The sequence below is a fragment of the Colletotrichum orchidophilum genome, assembly GCF_001831195.1.
Source record: "Colletotrichum orchidophilum strain IMI 309357 chromosome Unknown Scaffold_205.1, whole genome shotgun sequence".
NCBI classification, from domain to species: Eukaryota; Fungi; Ascomycota; class Sordariomycetes; order Glomerellales; family Glomerellaceae; genus Colletotrichum; species Colletotrichum orchidophilum.
In genome coordinates this window covers 37,816-57,582 of record NW_019173161.1, presented here as the reverse complement: position 1 = coordinate 57,582, position 19,767 = coordinate 37,816, and the positions used below count along the sequence as shown (strand labels likewise).

Here is a 19,767-nt window from a genome sequence, read left to right as displayed (position 1 = left end):
GTACAGCCTTGCTGTATCAGCCCTAGTAAGCTCGTGATGATACAGTGAGCCCCTAAGCTTTGCCGTTTTATAGGTTTTCCCGTGTATTCATTGCTCTCCTCGACAAGACCCTACCTTGACTTTCAAAAGGGTTGGATTCCGTCTTCGCCATACCAAGATTCTCGGCAATAACGCCATGAAGGCAGCCGCGTCTGTGGGCAAATAGTATCCTTCAGCACAAGACCCATCCGTTTACGCCACCCGTGGTTGCCCTCCACAAGTTTCGACACGTTGAGTGCGATTCTCCCTAGACAACTGGTGCACGGAATTGCACCAGCCGTCCTCATGTCTTTCTCTAGCAACCCCGGCCTCGCGGCTGGCACTGGCCTTTCCGGGACCGCCTCTCCATTCTTGCAGCCGTTGACGGCATGCGCGATGCTGGTAAAGCGAGGGACTCCTCACTTCTACCTACTCCCGCTGAAGTGTTTGTTCAGTCACTAACCCGCCTATGTAGGTCATGTACACTGCTGTTTACGTGCTGCCTCTTTATATCTCGCCTGCCAGCCGTCCATCGTCAACGCTATCGAGAGACGACCCTATCGTCATCCGCACACGCATCAGATCCGTCCTATTCTCTACCGCATCTTGCTCCGCCCTGACTTATCTCATCCTTGCCCGTCTGCCCGGTGATGCTCTACCCTTTGGACCACTTCATGCTATGGGATATTGGCCCATTGGCATACTCGAGTCTGGATCATGCCTTCTTCTTACGGCCATCCTGTTCGCAGCTCCGCTGTACGAGATTCTTCTCATGGACGGTGTCTGGCAAGACTGGCGAGGTCTTGATCCCATCATACGCATTTGGACCCAGCTGACAACGTGGCGGAATATTGTCGTGGTAAGTTACATCAAGGAAGCCTCAGAGGCGTATAGTATGCTCGATGCTTATAGATGCTAATGTGCGCCCAAGGGACCTTTGACCGAGGAAATGCTATTCCGCTCTGCCTCTGTTCCGCTGCTGCTCAGCGCTCGCATGTCCTTGACTCAAACCGTCTTTCTGTCCCCAGTCATCTTTGGCTTTGCTCATGTTCATCATTTTTATGAATTTCGCATCTCTCACCCCAAGGTGCCCCTGGTTGTTGCTGTGGCCCGCTCAGTTCTGCAGTTCAGCTACACGTCTCTCTTCGGTGCCTACGCCACTTTTCTTTTCCTCCGATCCGGGAGCCTCTTAGCCATCGTGCTGGTGCACGCGTTCTGCAATGCAATGGGCCTCCCCCGTTTCTGGGGAGCTGTCGAGCCTTACTGGCACGTGAGTGGGCACCATACGCGATCTGATAGTCGAAAGTGGACGGTCATTTACTATGGACTTTTGTTCACCGGGGCAATTTCTTGGTGGAAAAATCTGGTGCCCATGACCCAGACCTCGGCGAGCCTGTTTCCGCAGGGGTTTTGAGGCGCCTTGTGTAGTAGATATATCAGATATTGCCCTAGCAATGTGTCATTTTTCCATATCGATGTCCAGTCCTGGCATTGCGCCGGGTATTGTTAATCCATCATCACTGCGCATCCTCCGCCGACGCAGCGAATCCTGCTCCCAACCTGTTTGCGTCCTTGCCTCGGCCTCGACCTCTCTTCGAGCTTCTGCGCGGAGATTTGGGTTGATTTCCTTTCCTTTTGCCCTGCTCACCGATGCGTTGATCTCGGCTAACCCATCTTCCGGTCCCCTGGTGTTCTTCTTGCGCGGCCACATACTCGGCAGGGCGATCTCCTGGAATCGGGGCTCCACGCACCGCTCGTCGAACCAGCGGTGTAGACGCGACTCGATCAGTTGGGCGATTTTAGGCACATCTTTTAGCCTTGAACGGCCCCCAAGAAGACTTCCAATCGACAGATCAAGGCGGTAATCATCCATGAAGCTGAAAGTCATCATGGTCGGGGTAGATTGTGATGGGTTGCTCGGGATGAAGGAAATGGACAGGGTGCCACTGAACCTTACAACGGTAACTGAAAGTGCTACGGGTAGCACGGCGCTGAGGTTTTTGGGATAGTTGAGGAGGAGCTTTGTCTCAAGTGCAAGAGTAAGCATATCGCTGAGGTCAACGTCCATCCGTGCCTGTAGCTTCGCGCCGTCCCTCGTTGCGGCGCTCGCGTTAAGAGTCCTGCCGCTGCCTAAGTTCAGCCCGTCCTCGTCAACGGGAATGACTCGACAGTTGCTAAAAATGGGGAAGTCTTCTCCTAGGCTAAGCTCCGTGACGCGGATCTCATCTACGAAGTCGGGCCTCGATCCTCCGTTCAATGCCTTGGTGAGAGAGCTCAGAATGGCATCATCATGTTGCGCATCGCTTCGAAACTGGGCGATTGTTTGGGCCACGAGGACGTTGAACCAGTCCAAACTTTCTGGCTGGTGACTATCAACATTGTAATAGGTTTTGCTGAGGATGGAACCGATGGTTAAGTTCGGAGGATTTCGGAGGACGCTCGACTTCTTCCGGTTGAGCGTCTGCTGGCCATGCTTCGCATTTGCTGTACGAAGACTAAGGAGAGAGCGCTTATGAGCCAACGTCCTTGACCGACGTTCTGTTGCTCTCAATGACGCTGTCACCTCTGGCGAGGGAGGGTCGCCGAAGATGAAGAATTTGATAAAGGCCGCCAGAACGAGGACGACTGAGAGCTGGCCGAGAATGAGGCCTTGTGTAAAAGAAAGGCTATGAAGTTACTTGTTAGCATGCAGTTCTTTAGAGAGCAGTAGATGTATGGATGAAGAAGAACTGACGTCGGCTCTGCCTTTGCAGGGCAAGTGTCAGCGGATAGGCCTGCCATCGTGATGGTGGCCGAAGACGGGTCGTTTGGTGCTCAGAAGACGCTATTTCTCTGTTGTATGCCCATCTGGTTTGAATTACAAGCTTTCAAAGTGAACTGCGTGAAGGCCTGGCCGCCTCGAGGTGTGCAGCTTCGAAAGCTGATACCAACGTAACCTAAGATATGCTGCATGAACGTCACGGTGAAGTGTCTGCCTGTTTGACTAACAGTTTTAACACTGTGGAGCGGCCTGAACATCACTGCTTGGAGGATCCACCGCTGACCCGAATAGACTAGTCGCTGTGTCAGGCACGCTCATGCTGCGCGAGTTCCCACTGTCAACTTGAGGTATACAGCACTAGGGCACCTTTTTCAATCCCCACAACGCATTTGTATACCTGTTTAAGAATAAATTTAATGAGAAAAACGAAATGGAACTACGTTTTTTGTATACTTGGGTATTGTGTCATCAGAAATTAGAAACCCAGTGGCATGCCAAGCTGTTGTGCCGTACCTCTAGAAAAGGGAGTAGATGTATGAAGGTACCTGAGGGGGAAGTACTTTGCCAAGAAACCTAGGTACCTAGAGGTACCTTACCTTACTTTAGTACCTAAGGTACCTTAAGGTAGGCCAGGGAGCTCAGGCAAGCTGTCCCAGTCGACTACCTCCGCCATCCGCATCAGTTGCGAACTACATCGATTCCGCTCATCCAGCGATTCATCTTAATTCAACAACAATACAACGCGGCCGAATGCCATCCATGCGTAGAGAACTGACGGCTCCCATCTGAAACTGGTCACTGATATTATCTCGTCCTCCCACCTGTCGCAGGCCTGTCCACTAGCCGTCTCCCATCCTTCTCTCCGCCAAGCACCACGCTTCACCAAGGATTCGACCTTTGCGCTCTGCGCCCCTGGCCAATATGGACGTGGCACAAGCAGTGGCCAGTTATGTCTCTCGTATGATTCAATCGGCCGATTCTTCTTCGACGACACAGTCGGCCAAGATGAAGGTCCTGCTACTGGATCGAGAGACAGTTCCCATTGTGTCCACTGCCATCACCCAGTCAGCACTACTGAACCATGAGGTTTATCTCATCGATCGCATAGACAACGCCAAAAGGGAAAAGATGCGCCATCTCCGATGTTTGTGTCTCGTACGCCCATCGCCAGACTCCATTCAGCTTCTTATTGATGAGTTACGAGAGCCAAGATACGGGGAGTATCACCTGTATTTCACCAACATCGTCAAGAAGTCATCACTAGAAAGACTCGCCGAGGCTGATGACCATGAGGTCGTCAAGTTGGTCCAGGAGCAGTTTGCCGACTTCATCGTCATCAACCCCGACCTATTCTCACTTGGGCTCAGCCTTCCCCATCAGCGTCTGTGGGGCAGCAACCCAGACACGTGGAATTCAGACGCCCTACAGAGAAGCACTGACGGACTCATTGCCGTGCTCCTCGCGCTCAAGAAAAAACCGCTGATCAGATATTCCAAGACTAGCCCACTTACCAAGAAACTCGCTACAGAAGTGCGATATCGCATCACGCAGGAGGAGCAGCTTTTCGACTTTCGTAAGGTGGATACGCCTCCTATTCTCCTCGTTCTCGACCGACGCGAGGATCCAGCAACACCTCTTCTCACCCAATGGACATATCAAGCCATGGTGCATCATCTTCTCGGAATCACCAATGGCCGAGTTGATCTGAGCGATGTGCCTGACATTCGCCCAGAGCTAAAGGAAATCGTCTTGTCGCAAGATCAGGATCCTTTTTTCAAGAAGAACATGTATCTCAACTTTGGTGACCTGGGCGGGAACATCAAGGACTACGTGGAGCAGTATCAGTCCAAGACACAAAACAGCTCAAATATTGAGTCTATATCGGACATGAAGCGCTTCATCGAGGAATACCCTGAGTTCCGCAAGCTATCTGGAAATGTTAGCAAGCATGTCACCTTGGTCTCGGAGTTGAGCAGACGTGTCGGCGCCGAGAACCTACTTGAAGTCAGTGAGCTTGAACAAAGTCTCGCTTGTAACGACAACCATGCGGCCGATCTCAAGGTAAGTGCCCGACGACCAAAGCACGATTTCCCAGAATGACCACCCAAAGCTGACTCTTCGCTTAGAACATCCAAAAGCTCATTCAGTCTCCAAAGGTGACAAGCGACAGCAAGATGGGCCTTGTCGCCCTCTATGCGCTACGATACGAGCGGAGTCCGTCTAACGCTCTTCCCATGCTCGTGGATCTCTTGGTGGCCGCTGGCGGGGTTTCGGTTCGGCGAGCAGATCTCGTTTTCAAGCTGGTGAAATACCAATCTTCATTGCAGCAGTCACAGGCACAAACAGGCATCACAGACATCTTCGAGGGAGCTGGCATATTTGGAGGAGCCGGTGCCCGGTTCAAGGGGCTGAAGGGCGTTGAGAACGTTTACACCCAGCATAGCCCTCTGCTTGAAAATACGCTTCAGAATCTGATCCGGGGACGGCTGAAAGAACAGCAGTATCCCTTTGTTGAGGGTGGGGGAACTACTCGGGACAAGCCGCAAGATATGATTGTCTTCATAGTAGGTGGTGCGACGTACGAGGAGGCTAAAATGGTTGCAACAATCAACGCATCGTCGCCAGGTGTGCGCTTGGTACTAGGAGGTACAACGGTCCATAACTCGGCTACGTTCCTTGAAGAGGTTGAGGACGCTGTATCTTCGTGGCCCGAGATACAAAAACCCGGCACGAGGCGATAGTGGGAAAATAATCCGGCTCTAACCTTGATTATGACTTAGGAAAATCAGGATCTTGGTAGCCGCCGGTAGTTGTCATATCTGCACGTGTACTTAGGTCACTCCAATGAGCAACACGCAAGGTAACCAGGCGTAAATTCAATGGCGCGCCAAGACGTTCTTGAACCGAGATAATCCGACGCAGACTACTCCATTCCCAAATTGTAAAATTACGGCAGGAGTGGTCGGAGGACTCTCTGTGACGTGCTCGCGTGACGGTAGAAAAGGGGAAAAAAGGAGAATATCAAATGGAAGTATTCATGCCAGAGGCGACGAGAGCTGGAGTTCTCCAGTAGGTATTGTCACACATGCTGTACACAGACACACAAAGTTCAACCGATATGTTTAGAAGCGAATGAGAAATATTGCCGTAGGCAGGCTTTGCTGGGCATCATCTATGCGACTTACAGAATATATATGGGCTTGTTGAGAGGCCTAGGTCACTGGCAATCAATATGAATGGATTACTCCAAAGATGCTGGTGGTGAGAATTAGGTATCCACACCCCTGGAGTCGGCGCTTGTAATTGCCGTGCACCGATCATGTCACTGTGCACTGTGGCGCCAAGGGGCCAAAAAAATCCCAAGGGGACTGAAGGCGCGCGCAGGAGATCTCGATACACGGAACTCTGACCTTTGCTCCCAAAGCAACAACCTTCAAAGTCGGTTCCACCTCTTAGGACATAAGCCGGTCGGCCGCGCTCTGCTACGTGAGGCGCGTTCAGTCTTTTATTCGCCGCACACATAACCAATGCGATCCCTTTCAGCAGCCTTGAAGCTGCGCCCACGTATTACTGCCAGAGGCCTTCGAGATCTCAGCAGGTGCGGGTTCGCAGACGTTGCAGAAGGCACTAGGTTAGTTTGTAATACACCAAGCACTTCTAGTACGCCAGTCGCACGTCGCTAACCCTTGTTCAAGACCATTCGATGTCGTCGTGGTGGGAGGCGGCCACGCGGGCGCAGAAGCATGTGCCGCAGCTGCCAGAACCGGCGCGCGGACGGCTCTGGTGACACCAAAGATCGAGAACCTCGGCACCTGCTCCTGCAACCCTTCATTCGGCGGCATCGGCAAAGGAATCATACTCCGCGAAATCGACGCTCTCGATGGGCTGGCAGGTAGGGTCATCGACAAGGCCGGCGTGCAGTTCAGGGTCTTGAACCGGACAAAGGGGCCCGCTGTCTGGGTATGAAAGCCAAAATACCCCTTTCGTAGAACTATTCATCGCCGCTAACGCTCTGTTTCTGCAGGGACCCCGAGCGCAGATTGACCGAAAGCTATACCAGAAGCACATGAGAGAAGAGCTAGAAACGTATCCAAACCTCTCAATCGTGCTAGGCAGTGTATCCGACATCGTCACAAGCGCAAGCCCAGACACGACGAATTCCGCCCAGAGCAAGATCACAGGCGTGCGTCTCGAGTCTGGTGAGGTCCTTCCTACACGCGCAGTCATCATCACGACGGGCACGTTCCTCAGCGCCGAGATCCACATCGGCATGAAGTCGTACCCAGCTGGACGTATAGGAGAAGACGCCTCGTACGGGTTGAGCAAGTCGTTGAATGACAGCGGTTTTCGCCTGGGGAGGCTCAAGACGGGGACGCCGCCGCGTATCGCCAAGGACAGCATTGACTTTTCCAAGCTGGAAAGGCAGCCCGGAGACGACCCGCCAATGCCGTTTAGCTTCCTGAACGATAGAGTTGCCGTCGAGGAGCAAATGTCCTGCCACGTCACTTATACGACTGAGTCGACACATGAAATCGTAAGGGCTAACCTGGATAAGACGATCCATATTCGAGAAACCATCAGAGGCCCGAGATACTGCCCTTCATTAGAAGCCAAAATTACCCGGTTCTCAGACAAAAACAGACATATTGTCTGGCTGGAGCCCGAAGGGTTCGACAGCGACCTTATATATCCCAATGGCTTGTCCATGACGGTACCGGAAGAGGCCCAGGAAAAAATTTTGCGCTCGATCCCGGGCCTAGAGAAGTGCGTCATGACACAAGTCGGCTACGGCGTCGAGTACGACTACGTAGACCCTCGGAGCCTCAAGGCGACACTGGAAACGAAGCAGATCAGCGGTCTGTACCTTGCTGGCCAGATTAATGGCACCACGGGCTACGAAGAGGCGGCTGGGCAGGGCGTTGTTGCGGGCATGAACGCCGGTCGCGCCTCTCTTGGTCTCGAAGCGGCCCCGATATCCCGAGCAGACGGCTACATCGGCATCATGATTGACGACCTCATTACCAAGGGCGTCACAGAACCGTACAGAATGTTTACAACACGAAGCGAATACAGACTGACATCGAGAGCGGATAACGCCGACCTCCGACTGACAGAGCAAGGACGAAATTGGGGCGTCGTGTCGGACAAGCGGTGGACACATTTCAATGAGGAGAAGCAGCAGATGAACGACATCATGTCACTCCTCTCATTGACGAGCAAGAGCACACCCGAATGGTCCCGGCAAGGTTTTCCCGTAAAAGAAGACACGAGCCGACGCAACGCAATGGATATGCTCCGACTGCGCAACGTGACCATGGACCAAGTCGCTGCTGCGGTGCCAGGCATTGGCTCCATCCCGGAGCGTATCAAGTCTCGCATCCACATCGAGGCGACATATGCACCATTCATCAAGCGACAGCTCGCCGAGCGCAAGGTCTTCGCCCGGGATGAAAGTCTGAGACTGCCTGACGCGATTGACTATGACCAGGTCCCAGGCCTGGCCATGGCTGAGAAAACCGTTCTCAAAGCCACCATGCCCGAGACTCTGGCTCAGGCGAGGCGGTTGGAGGGCATTACACCATCCGGGTGCCTCCGGTTGCTGGGCTATGTGCAACGCCAGCAGAAGAGCATTGCCCTGGCCAACGTGGAGAAGACGTGGCGGGAAAAGCAAGGCCGGGAGAACGACATGGGACAATGACTGTTGCGTTGAAAGCCTGGTGAAGAGCTTGCCGAATGAGGGGCAAGGTGGTGATATGCCGGAAAAGGCGCGGCGTTGATGCTTGTATTAATACCAGAGCAATCGTGCCAACTGGGACCGAGATTTCTTGTTTCCCTCTGTGCATGTACATGTAATTTACAATAACTTTTTGTCCACCTTCCGTAACGCCCTCTGAATCCATGCTTGTTACCTACACTGATGCGGCCACACTTGACGAATGTATTGCGTCTTTCCTACTCATGAGACTGTGGTTATATCACTTGATACTGATGCGGTTGGTTTCTCAGCAGATGACAAGAATGAGCTTCAAATGTTTGGGCCAGTCAAAATACCAGGAGGGAAAAAAAAAGGAAAAGAAATGGGGGAGGGGCGAAGAGCAAGCTGCCGGTGACCAAAGGGAGAGAGCCCCTTTGATACTGATTATACCTTTGGAGGCCAAGTCTTGGGCGGTGCAAGAATCTTGACCGCATCCTTGGTGTATATATAGCTTGCGCCGCTCCAAATGGTTGTAGTAGCAACGATATATCTGGCCTTGTGTCAGCGCGCAAACATGCAAACACCGCTCCCGTCGCCTCTTCCTCCCGTCTCACGAGTCTGTTGGCATCGGCGGGGGTTGGAGACGGTCAAACTTACTGCATGGCAGTCAAAGCCGTCGATAGGTCGTAGCTAAACACGGGCGCGGCTGTCGTCAGGCCGATGAGGACGAGCTGGAGAAACGTGTTGTATTTGCTGATCGTCGTGGGATGGACTTCGGCCGAGGGCAGGGAAAAGTCCCAGTACCGCGCAAAGGTCTTTGGCGGCGGGAGGGAGATCCAACGGTAGTAGATGGCGGAGATGGCGAGGCCCACGTCGCGGCCCAGGATGATTGTTGCTAGCCACACTGCAAGGTGCATGAAATCAATCGTCAGTTTACATCTTTCCCCCCCATCACCACTGCTCCATCTTGTCCGTTTCGTCTGTCTACGAAGCGGGGCCCGAACCCAGAAAGAAGAGACCTACCCGGAAGAGACCCCTGAGCGGCAAGGCACACAGTCAGGATCGTCATCAATGCCTTGTCCGCCATCGGATCGATCACGGTCCCGACGACTGTCTGCTGCTTCCACCGCCTCGCGATCCACCCATCCAGCAAATCCGTCACGCCGGCATACGCAAACAGGCCCAGGGCCCAAGCATGCTGCTCGTGAAGGATAAAGTAGCCCACAAAGGGCGCGGCCACGAGGCGCGAAAGCGTCAACAGGTTCGGGAGAGTGCGGATATCTTCGCGGAGGTTGGTTGGCAACGTAGGTAGCTTCGCAACGATCTTGCTTGCCGTGCTGGAGCCGGGTTTCTCACGGATTAGCCAATGAATCGTGCCTCGGTGAAGGAGAGAGCTGGGGGGGAGGGGAGGAGGGCAGCACATACCTGGGGGGTTGACCGTCACTCCGCGACGCATAGAGGGCGACAAGTCGCGGGCGCGATTGGGGCTGGAGTGGGTGGTTGAGAATGGCACTGGCACTGGCACAGGCACTAAGCTTCAGCGTTGGCCGATGCCGTGCCGATGATGGCAACGCGTGAAGAAGACGGTTGCTGCTGCTATGTACGCGACCGCATTGGGCCAGAGACACAGCCCTTCGACCGCCGAGCCTAACAAACAGCATGTCTGTCTCCTGTAGCCCGACGTAGACCACAGTCGAGCTTCACTTCGCTTTCGTGCGATTGATTGGATGGATGACAGTCGCGAGCTCACGTGCGGGTGGCAGACGACCTCGTCCACATTTACTTGCTGTCAGCGCAGAGCTGGGGTGCCCCATCGTTTGGTAAGCTTGGTTGATGATTGGCCCGTGTCTGTAGCATATCACGAACCCGAATACTCTGCCACAAGCATACTATTCTTTACTGCATAACTGACTTTTTATTTCCTTCGACTGGGGGGGTGCAACGTAGCAACGGCTACTGTCTAATCACTCCCATTGACGGGAGCTTTACAGACCACACACATACGCTCGCAGACGATCAAATTTTATGATGATGCGTTGCGTTGCGTACGACACGTGTCTGAAGACTGTAATTGCCTTACAGGTAAACTTTTCGGTGTGTTCCCAAACACCCTCCTCTCTCCTCAGTACACCTCACATATTCCTGCGCCGTGGATTGCACTCAGCTTCGTGCACCTCTCTGTTTTTCTTCTGAATAAACCAACTTCATCGCAAACCGCAATCTCGGCGCTGCGCTCTGCAAGCACCTTGGCGCCTGAATTCGGAGTCTGCCTCGTTAACCCGAAGAAATCGGTGACCCCGCAACATTTTCCACACTGTCGTTCAAGGGCAATCCTCTCCAGCGATCCAACCAACGTTAGGTTCTCTTCCACATCCAACAGCTTTAGTGTTGAGCAAACTGGGGTGGCTGAAACATGCATACACATAGTACTGCTTCTCTTCAGGTCCTACCCAGTGTGTTGTTGCTGTTGTTGCTATTCGGCCAGCCCGCACTTCCTTGGGGAATATATTGACCTTGGTCGTCGTCCAATTGGTCAAACGTATTCCATGTGTCGCGGCTGAGCCCTTCAATGGGAAAGCCCTGGGATGGTCGGTCGCCTCCCATTCCAGATTCGGGATGCACATTTCGTGGTGACGAGGAGGGGAAGGTTTCGTGAGGAGACATGTCGTGAGCGCGTTGCTGGGAGTACAGCATTGATGTCATGTAGTTGCCTCCGCCCAGTGACCGCGAGGGGTCGGTTGAAACAGCTGGCAAACTGCTGGCAAGACTCATTTCGGGTCCCGTACCAGGTTCGTAAGCTGCCGAGTGTCGTCGAGGGTGATGCTGGGACTCGAGTGCCATATTTCGCGACATATCGGGAGTCAATCCGGCACTCGATGGATACCGGCCTGCACGGCTGAGGTTATCATAGCCATAACTTGGGTGTTGAGGCTGCGCGTAGCCAACGTTGCTGACAGATCCAGGAACTGGGTTCATGTACGACATGTACGGTGGGTGCGCGAACTGTGTTGCAGGCATTCCACTCATGTGTAGCGAAGGAACCGACATTGCTCGTGATAGACTCTGGTGGTGGCCATTGACCGGGTAGTGTTGGGCGAAAAGACCGTGGCCTGCGCGCGAATCGTCCATTTCGACCTCGTCGATGGGGGCGCGGAAATTTTGTGACATAATCAATTCCCCTCTGGGAATGATGGTTGAGAGCTGGTGATCTTTTGATGGAGTCATCAGCTTGCCGTCTGTTACATCTTCCACGTTGTAGTAAGACACCAGATGGTGCGGTACGCCTTGGTAAGTAACGCTGATTGTCTTCTTCACAAGTCCGTTTTCCTTGAAGGGGTACGAGTCAACCAGAGACCCAATCAATGCCCGCTCCGCGTCCTTGTTGCCGCCTTGTGAACCATCCCCCATGCCCAGATTGGAGGCTGTGCCGTTCACGCTGCCTTGGCGCGCGACTTCGGGCTTCGTCACGCCTGTAGGTTTCTTGTTGCGTTTCATGGCGCGCTTCTTCTCGCCGGGTGGGAACGGCCGGTCAAGCTCACGATAGATGAGAAAGTTACCGAGGATACGGCTGGGACTCCAGGCAACTCCGTCAGTCCACCGCTTGATGCCGGACGAATGCTCCTCGTAGATGAAGACATTCCCGCTCTTGATGAGATCCTGGCGTTCTCGGTCGTGTGGCCTTCGGGGAACATGGTGTAGCGCACTGCTCAAACATGCTTCAAATAGAACCAAAGCATCGAGGGTGGAAGCGACGTGACCGATGAAGGTTGGGTTTAACGGAACATTGGAATTTGCCATTTTGGCTTCCGGTTGCGCCGAGTCTAATCGTGTAAGTTACTTTAAACGTTGTCAGGAACGGCTGTAGAGTTGCGCCACTTACCGGCAGTATATGTATGCGGTGGAAAAGAGATGTCAGACGGAGCGTGAAAGCCGAGTCTTCCCTTGTGATGATGATGGAAGCTAGCCCGGCTGACTGAACAGGATAGTGCTCGTGGGAATAGAGATGCAGCCGTTGTAGTTGGGCGCGGTGTGTGAAACTGGAACTTGCGAGGAAGGATGGAGGAGAAGTAGACAAAAGAAACGCCGATGGGAGGGGGAAGGGAGGATGTCTTTCAACGGCGAGTAGGTGATTAAGACTTGTTAAAGCTAAATTTCCCGAGGCGTTTCTGCGAAGAAGAGAAGAGGGAGGGGAATATAATGGGCAGGGTAAGGTGAGGTAAGGTACGACACGGTATGTGTGGAGCTCTCTGAATCTGTAGCAGCAGACGCGGGACCGTGGTTCGCCCTACGCTGATCGTAGTATCCAGGTCGCGACACACTGAGCGCCTCTTAGTCCACCTCTTCGTCTTCTTGTTCAGCCACGGATGAGGAGCTGGCTGGATGACTCAGGGTAACCGTCGCCTGACGCCTGAAGCCTGAGTTGATGGGCAACGTGTGGTGGTGGAAAGAGCTTGTGTGTGGGACAGCGCGATGGGGAGAACGCCTCGGATCGCAGAGAAAGGAAGGTTTTTGGACTGGGCCAAGCAAAGGACGAAGCTTGAGGGCGGAATGTGTACGGCCAGCAGCAGGCAACGGTGGAGAAAAGGTTCGTATGTGTCTATGGCTTGTGGCTTGCGTGGGTCAGGAACCGGAGGTTGATGGTGAGATCCAGTGTTTTAAGGTTTGTCAAGCGCAGCACGGTTGAATGTTGGCGGCGTGTTAGCTGTGTGGTTTGGGTTTCCCTCCTGTCCTGTCGTGGCGGCTGGCTGCGGTGGTCTGGCGAAAGTGCAGGACCCAGCACGATTACTGTAGTGAATGCTCCGAGGAGAAAGACCTTTCCTTGTCAGGAAGAGAAGTGATAGTGCATTGAATGGGTGAGGATAGATTGTTGTCGCAAAGGAATGAGCGTGGGTGGTGGTTGATGTATGCAGTGCGATGTGCTGTGGAACGGACCCTGAGATCTTGGATGTCGGGAGGAGAGTAAACAGAAGGGAGGGCCTCGGAGGTTTTTGATTTCATGAACCGAGCGGTTGGGCCTCGAACTCCTGGTATCCTGAGCTTCGGATGCTAGGGACAGCAGAAGTAATCGAGACAGCTTGCAGAATGGATGTTGCCGAGGACTTATATGAGTGTCGGTGCCCGACGGTAAAACTGGTAATTGCGCGTGAAGATCGGGAGACTGGATGAAATATGTCCATGTACTTTGTTTTGCTGTGCAATCAGGGGAGCGCGCGCCCAGGGCAGCCGAGGACAAGATGGAGGTGCCTCGAGCGAAGAGGGCCAGGATAGAACAGACAGGCCTGGGTTAAGACAATAGACAGGGCAGATCGGGTCCAGGGCTCAAGGCGGGATGCCGACGTAGGGTCAGGCAAGGTGCCGCGGTCGAGGAGATCAGGAAGCTGTTTGAAGCCGAGCAAGGGTAGTAGATGAAGCTCTACCATGTACGTACGTCGAGAGCCAAGAAAGACAAGGCGGACGGGGCAGAGCGCAGAGCGGCGGCGGCGGTAGCGGCAGGGCAGGGCAGGGCAGGAGGAAAGAGGTGGAGGTGAAGATGGAGGTGGAGATGGAGGTGGAGGTGGACGAGGACGACGATGAGATGGAAGGCGACAAGCATTCGCCATCAGTCGCATCAACAAGAGGTACGGGTAGATAGAACACAGGTGCGGGAGCCAGAGCCAGAGCCACAGCCAAAGAGTCAGTCCTCCAAAGCAGAGCCGGTGGGTGTGGAGAGGCAGGACAAGGCGGAGGAGACGACGGCGGCGGCGGCGGCGGTGGGACTTGGACTGGGACTGGGACTACATAGGACGCAAAGACACACAACCCAGCACACAGGATACAGGGGTTAGACTAAGAAGGGTATGGGGTGTGGAAATGGAAAAGAGAAATGGGGTACGGAGTACAAGAGGAGTGTGGATTGAAGGCCGGGGTGGGTGGGGGGGGGGGGCGTGTGGGTGAGAGACGGGGAGGTCGAGGGAGGGAGTGAAATGGGAGAGGAGAGAAACAACAGTGCAGCAGGAGTGCCTTCGGTATGAGAAAAACGACTGTGGGCAATCGAAGGAGGACAACGAGCCAGAAAGAGAGAGAGCGAGAGAGAAAGAGAGCGAGAGATTTAGTGTGTGTGTGTGTGTGTGTGTGCATGTAGGTGTGCGTGTGTAGGTGTAGGTGTACAAAGTACATGCATGCGTGGGTGGGTGGTGGAGAGAAGGACGTGCCAGATGCTGGGGGAAACGCTCGGCGATCAGAAAGAAGAAAGGAAATTCCTCGAGAGGTCCAGCGCGGACCAGGTCGGCAGGCAGGGTAGCTATCGTATCCAAAAAGACTAGAGAGACAGCGAGAGAAAGAGAGAGAGAGAGAGAGAGAGAGGGAAAGAGGGGACAGAGGTACAAGTGCCAATACCGTCCGTACCTGCGCCAATACCAATACCCAATACCCAATACCCAATACCAATCAATGCCTGCGCAAGTTGTGGAAGTGTGCCAGAAGAGCATAGACTTTTCCCTCTATCTATCCGTAGGTAGTAGTGGCTATTCTCTCGTGACTCCCCCCCCCCCATCCTACTGTACCTACCTGTACCTCTTCCACATACGACACCTACCTACGGAAAACCTAGCACAGCCCTGAGATGGGCACTTGTCAAGGCCAATGGGCGGGTTGGTGATAGGTGAATCAATGGGCGACGTAGATGGGGTTAGGATTCGATTCTAATCAACCAAGCGGGCCTCTTATCCGCACCTGCATCTGGACTTTCTGTTGCAGTTCCTTATGTCTCATCTCGGTTTGCCATCCATTCTACACCATCCTGCACTGCTCAGTCGTCCATAGATAACTATGGCTCGGTATCTGTGCCGGTGTTGGTGCTGGTATCCGTAGATGCTTGGCTTGGGTTGACCAGTCTCCTGTGAGTCGGCACTACCACGGCACATTATATCAAGCACCAAAGGTACCAAACGAAGCCTACGCAGCCGTGTGATGTGCAACGCAATGGAACAGGGCCGATGCTGGTTAGGTGCGGCTACTTCTGTAATTGTTGTTGTTATTGTTGTCGTCGTGGCCGTCGTCGAAGTTTTGGTGTTGGTGTGGGAGGCATAGTCAAGGTTGGGCGAGGGAAAAGAGTCCGACAAGGTTAAGCTCAAATGCCTCAAAGTAAGCGGAGGATAAGGCTCTCGCAGAAGGATCAAGAGGCGGGCAATACGGAGAGAGTGCTCGGGCAAGGCAAGGCGATGGGATCGAACGACAACTGCTGGCCGGTGCTTGATGCTTGATTCGGGATGCTAGCCATAGTTTGCCTGATTTGCTTTTTTGGGTTTTGATGCCGACTGTCTGGCGGGTAGACGGGGATGAGTCTTTATCTCATCTATTCTGCTTGCCCTGTATTGTCGTGCCTCAAGCACGGGCTGACGCCAACCACGAGAGTGTTACGAGAGTGTTGGGGTGCGGGAGATGTCGATGCCGAATACACCATCATCTACAGCAGACAAACATTTGGGTCTGGTTGCGACCATGTTGAGAAGCGCGAGAACCGGCAAAGACGGGAACAAGTAGCTGCGACCTGGTACCTAGAAGCAAAGCAAAGGTACATGAGAGCAGATAAAACATGCAGTGAACTTGATGTTGCGGCATCTGGGTAAGAGGGGAAATAGTGGCGCTGGATAAGTGATCCGGCTTCGTGCGATTGCAGATTTCGCACACCTAGCATACCTGCCTCTTCCTGGCAGCGGGGAGCTGCCCGACAGCAAGGTAAGGAGAGCGAGAGCCTCCTCGTGTTTGGAGTTTCTGCTTGTTCAATATGCAGAGGACCTCTTCGGTGCTCAGCAACTGCAAGTTGAGGGGACAAGTAAACCACCGAGCGCCAATAGCCAGCCCGCGAGGTATCAGCGTTAAGCTCGTGTTCGGCTTGAATCATCTACGTCGGGGAAGAAGGAGGGCTAGACAAGGACGTCAATGGACGGATAGAATATGGGAAGGGCAAGGGGAGACAGGAAAGGCAATCATGAGCTGGACATGATAAGGTCGGACGGATGGAAGGGAATGGGATGGGATGGGAATGGATGAGATGGGATAAGGGTTAATCAAACGGCCGAGTCGAAAGTGGAAAGTGGAAGAGAAAGGGAGAGAGAGGGATGATGGTCATGGAGATGGAAGAGGCATAAGGCGGTGATGGGGTGAATGATGGGCACGGCCGAAGGTATCAGGAAGAGGGAGAGGAGGCGTGGCGTCGGCAGCAACATCGACTAGGTACCACACCGATTCGTTGAAATGGGGAGGACTGCAGGTGATGCCAAAGGTACCCAAGGTTAGCGATTGCTGCTTGCGATTGCCGTTGAAACAAGAATGCTCTCCTCTTCTTTCCTCTCTCCTTTCGTACACTCGGAACGCGTAGGAGGGGGAGGGGGAGGAGGGAGGAATAGGAGGTGGTGGTGGTGGAGGAGCTTCCATTGTAAGAGGTGATGAAGGGACCTCTTCGGGACGAGGCATACAACCCGCCGAGATGTTCGTGTCAGAAGGAGGTACGTATCGTTCACTACCGGTACCCAGCCCTCTTCCCCCCTTACGAATACATCTGCCGTCCCTTTCCACTTTTGGCATTGTCCATGCCATGCCCGGAGAACAAGATATCTATCTGGACCTAGTCCAGCAAGCCAAGGGAGAAATGAAAACTCTCTCTACTACTGCCCTTTCCCTCCCTCGTGCCTCGTGCCTCATGCCTCATCTCCTGACTTGCAACGGACTGGACTGCACTACAGTTTGGAAAATGGCATGAACCACCAGGGAAAATACGGTGTCCGACATGCCATCGCTTGTGACATCCATCCCTTCCCTTCCAACACAAAAGGACAAACGGCACTCTGATACCTGTGATACCGTAACGCCTACGGGTACCCAACGGCTGGCCCTTGCAACGTGCTTTGGCTGCCTGACCTTATGCAACAACACTGGACGAAACCTCCTATGGCCCGCAAGCCAAGAAGAAAGCACGGCCGAGCCGGTAGAATGTAGGAGATGGCAGCAGCCGGGGGCCATGGTAAGAGGGACAGAAGGTTGCGGGAAGGAAGGCAGCCCAGGGAGAGCACAGGCGGCGGGCTCGGGAGCCAAATGTTGAAGAAAACAAGGAGGGAAACAGAAGAAAACAAGCCAGCCCGTCCAAGGTACCTTGTCTTGCTATGCAGTAGAGTGCCCCAACTTGAGACAAGGAACATGTCTGCGCCGATCACGTAAAGATACGTGTTCACCCATCGGACACACGTACACAGGCCACCAGATGCCCCAAAATAACCCATCCAAGGATACCAACGCCGTCGGGTTCGCCGTCGGGTTCGCCATCGTCAACTGCAGCGCTTGTACGACGTGAAATAAGTCGACTGATGGGAACATCAAAGAGAAGGCTTGGCATCCGCGTTGAAAAGTTGTGGAAGAAAGAAAAAGGATGGTAAATAGAATAAAAAGTTGTTGTTGGGGGGGGGGGGGGGGGGGGTGTGTGTGTGTGTGTGTACATGCCCGAGTAGAGTACCGACCTACCTCAGCTTTATTTCTCCTTCCTCGCTTTGGAAACTCCTCCTCTATTATATTTTACTTTGTTTCCAGAAGGGAGAGCCCAAGCAATTACAACAATAGCCCCCTCACCGCGGGGGCACGCGGCGGTTGGGAAGCCCGCCCGCCCCGCGCTGCCCGCGTCCCCCGCCGGCCCGGTGGTAAACCTCGCCCGTTGTGACTTATCTCATTTCTCGAAAGGCGAGGCTATGAAAAGTTAAGCAAAGGAGCCATCGAGCGGTGGGACGCAAGGCTGGTGGATGCCCCTTCCCAAGTAGGGATATCAATGCAACTGCCGCGTCAGCCGTGCCACTGCCGCGCCTCAAAATGGTCGAGTGGTAGATGAGCTGACGAGATTTGAGAAACAGAAGAAGAAAAGTGAGAGGGAAAGAAGATGGAAAGTAAGAAATGAGTAGGGATCGGTGGACAAGACGAAAGACGAGGCATCATCAACAACCCGTAGCAGCCCTCGAGACGAACGTCTTTAGGCGAGGCGAGCAGCATCAGAAACACTTTACCTCAACATGTTCAATTCGTACATGGTAGCAACAGAACAGTGAATGGATGCGAAGGAAGATTCCAACTGCGAGAGGTCATTCTATCTGTAGAAGCAATCCACGATTTCCCAATGGTACCTTACCTTGGCCAAGTATGAGCATCGAGGCCCTGTGGCCTGGTGTTTGTCCCTACTGGGCCGGACTAAGACTGGACGGGGTTGGGCCGATGGATCTACCCAGAATCACTGGACCCCCAGCTTCAGCCCACACTCCATCCGGTACCTGGATAGCGTACGAATAGTTCATCGTGTTCTCGAAGGCAGGCAGGCTGTCGTTACACGCTGGATGCTGAAAGCGGCATGGTGTGGTGTGCGGCGGGTTTAATCAAGGATTGGCTGAAGCACTCTTTGGAGAGTCAAGCTTTCTCGACCCTCTGTTCTTCGTGGTTTTCTGATTGTTTCTGAGTCTTTATCGGTGCAAATCTGCTTGCCATCATGTTACTTTTCCTGTCCTTTGCCTTCCCTCGCTCGGTTCCCGCGTGGCATGCTAAATTAACTGCGAGTTTGCCTTTTGGTCGATATCACTCTACTAGATTGTTATCAAAAATAGAGATAAAAGAAAAAAGTCTACTCGGGGCCCAGTGGCTTGGTGTACGCTCCAATGCCTGCTGCTTCCCACCCAGCGCGTCTCTAAAGTCGCGCCTGGTGCTCAAAGTAAAATGGAATAAAAACCCACATACTTTCTCTCAATCGCACAACGCGCAACACAGCGTCTGACAATGGAAATGTGTTTGAGATTTCCAGTCGATGCCGATAATAACAGCTGTGTCGCTGTTGAATCTCGTCGGCAACGTGCCGGAACTATTAGGGCACCTATCCTAGCATTTATGCTGTTGAGAGACAGGCGAGACGTACTCTAGAGCAAGAACCAGGAAGGGACGTTCGTCGCCGGGTGGTGCATCTTAGGTACATTTGTGATGTGAACCGTGTGCCGATGCTGGTGGCTCGTTCTCGCGGTGCCAAACGCTCGCAGCTTTGCGTCAGGGAAACAGGGAGTAGGTGAACAATGCATAGAGAGGGAGAGGGAACAAGTACAAGGGAGGGGACCGGGCTTGCTATGTCGGCTTCGCTGACTTGGCTGAGTTAGAACTCCGCGCGGGTATTGATTCGTGCCTGACCAGGGCCCGGGCTCCTCACCCATAGTTAGGTAGCCAGGATCCGTGGAAGGATTGTGAAGAGCATGGGGGATAATGGAGATCGATTTGACGTCTCGGCACCCCCAAAGACGCA

General features: G+C 53.6%; 8 protein-coding genes across 8 annotated transcripts; 4 read left to right on the top strand and 4 right to left on the bottom strand.

Annotated features, from left to right (window-relative positions):
• Positions 1-324: 324 nt before the first annotated feature.
• On the top strand, positions 325-1,432 carry CORC01_13671 (CAAX amino terminal protease; the record flags this gene model as incomplete). Its single annotated transcript, XM_022625287.1, has 3 exons — positions 325-420; positions 494-877; positions 950-1,432. The coding sequence occupies 3 exons, from the start codon at positions 325-327 to the stop codon at positions 1,430-1,432; spliced, it is 963 nt and encodes a 320-aa protein (XP_022468223.1).
• Positions 1,433-1,477: 45 nt separating this feature from the next.
• On the bottom strand, positions 1,478-2,799 carry CORC01_13670 (uncharacterized protein; the record flags this gene model as incomplete). The annotated part of the gene is made up of 2 exons (XM_022625286.1): positions 1,478-2,684; positions 2,753-2,799. The coding sequence occupies 2 exons, from the start codon at positions 2,797-2,799 to the stop codon at positions 1,478-1,480; spliced, it is 1,254 nt and encodes a 417-aa protein (XP_022468222.1).
• Positions 2,800-3,700: 901 nt separating this feature from the next.
• Positions 3,701-5,520, top strand: CORC01_13669 (Sec1 family protein; the record flags this gene model as incomplete). The annotated part of the gene is made up of 2 exons (XM_022625285.1): positions 3,701-4,840; positions 4,906-5,520. The coding sequence occupies 2 exons, from the start codon at positions 3,701-3,703 to the stop codon at positions 5,518-5,520; spliced, it is 1,755 nt and encodes a 584-aa protein (XP_022468221.1).
• Positions 5,521-6,306: 786 nt separating this feature from the next.
• CORC01_13668 (glucose inhibited division protein A) lies at positions 6,307-8,477 on the top strand (the record flags this gene model as incomplete). Its single annotated transcript, XM_022625284.1, has 3 exons — positions 6,307-6,410; positions 6,475-6,739; positions 6,804-8,477. The coding sequence occupies 3 exons, from the start codon at positions 6,307-6,309 to the stop codon at positions 8,475-8,477; spliced, it is 2,043 nt and encodes a 680-aa protein (XP_022468220.1).
• A 441-nt stretch (positions 8,478-8,918) lies between these two features.
• Positions 8,919-10,135, bottom strand: CORC01_13667 (CDP-alcohol phosphatidyltransferase; the record flags this gene model as incomplete). Its single annotated transcript, XM_022625283.1, has 4 exons — positions 8,919-9,024; positions 9,132-9,378; positions 9,498-9,811; positions 9,900-10,135. 4 exons carry the CDS (start codon positions 10,133-10,135, stop codon positions 8,919-8,921), a joined length of 903 nt encoding a protein of 300 aa, XP_022468219.1.
• Positions 10,136-10,913: 778 nt separating this feature from the next.
• CORC01_13666 (Gti1/Pac2 family protein) lies at positions 10,914-12,272 on the bottom strand (the record flags this gene model as incomplete). The annotated part of the gene is made up of 1 exon (XM_022625282.1): positions 10,914-12,272. One exon carries the CDS (start codon positions 12,270-12,272, stop codon positions 10,914-10,916), a length of 1,359 nt encoding a protein of 452 aa, XP_022468218.1.
• Positions 12,273-13,111: 839 nt separating this feature from the next.
• Positions 13,112-13,312, top strand: CORC01_13665 (uncharacterized protein; the record flags this gene model as incomplete). The annotated part of the gene is made up of 1 exon (XM_022625281.1): positions 13,112-13,312. One exon carries the CDS (start codon positions 13,112-13,114, stop codon positions 13,310-13,312), a length of 201 nt encoding a protein of 66 aa, XP_022468217.1.
• A 360-nt stretch (positions 13,313-13,672) lies between these two features.
• On the bottom strand, positions 13,673-13,894 carry CORC01_13664 (uncharacterized protein; the record flags this gene model as incomplete). The annotated part of the gene is made up of 1 exon (XM_022625280.1): positions 13,673-13,894. The coding sequence occupies one exon, from the start codon at positions 13,892-13,894 to the stop codon at positions 13,673-13,675; it is 222 nt and encodes a 73-aa protein (XP_022468216.1).
• Positions 13,895-19,767: the final 5,873 nt, after the last annotated feature.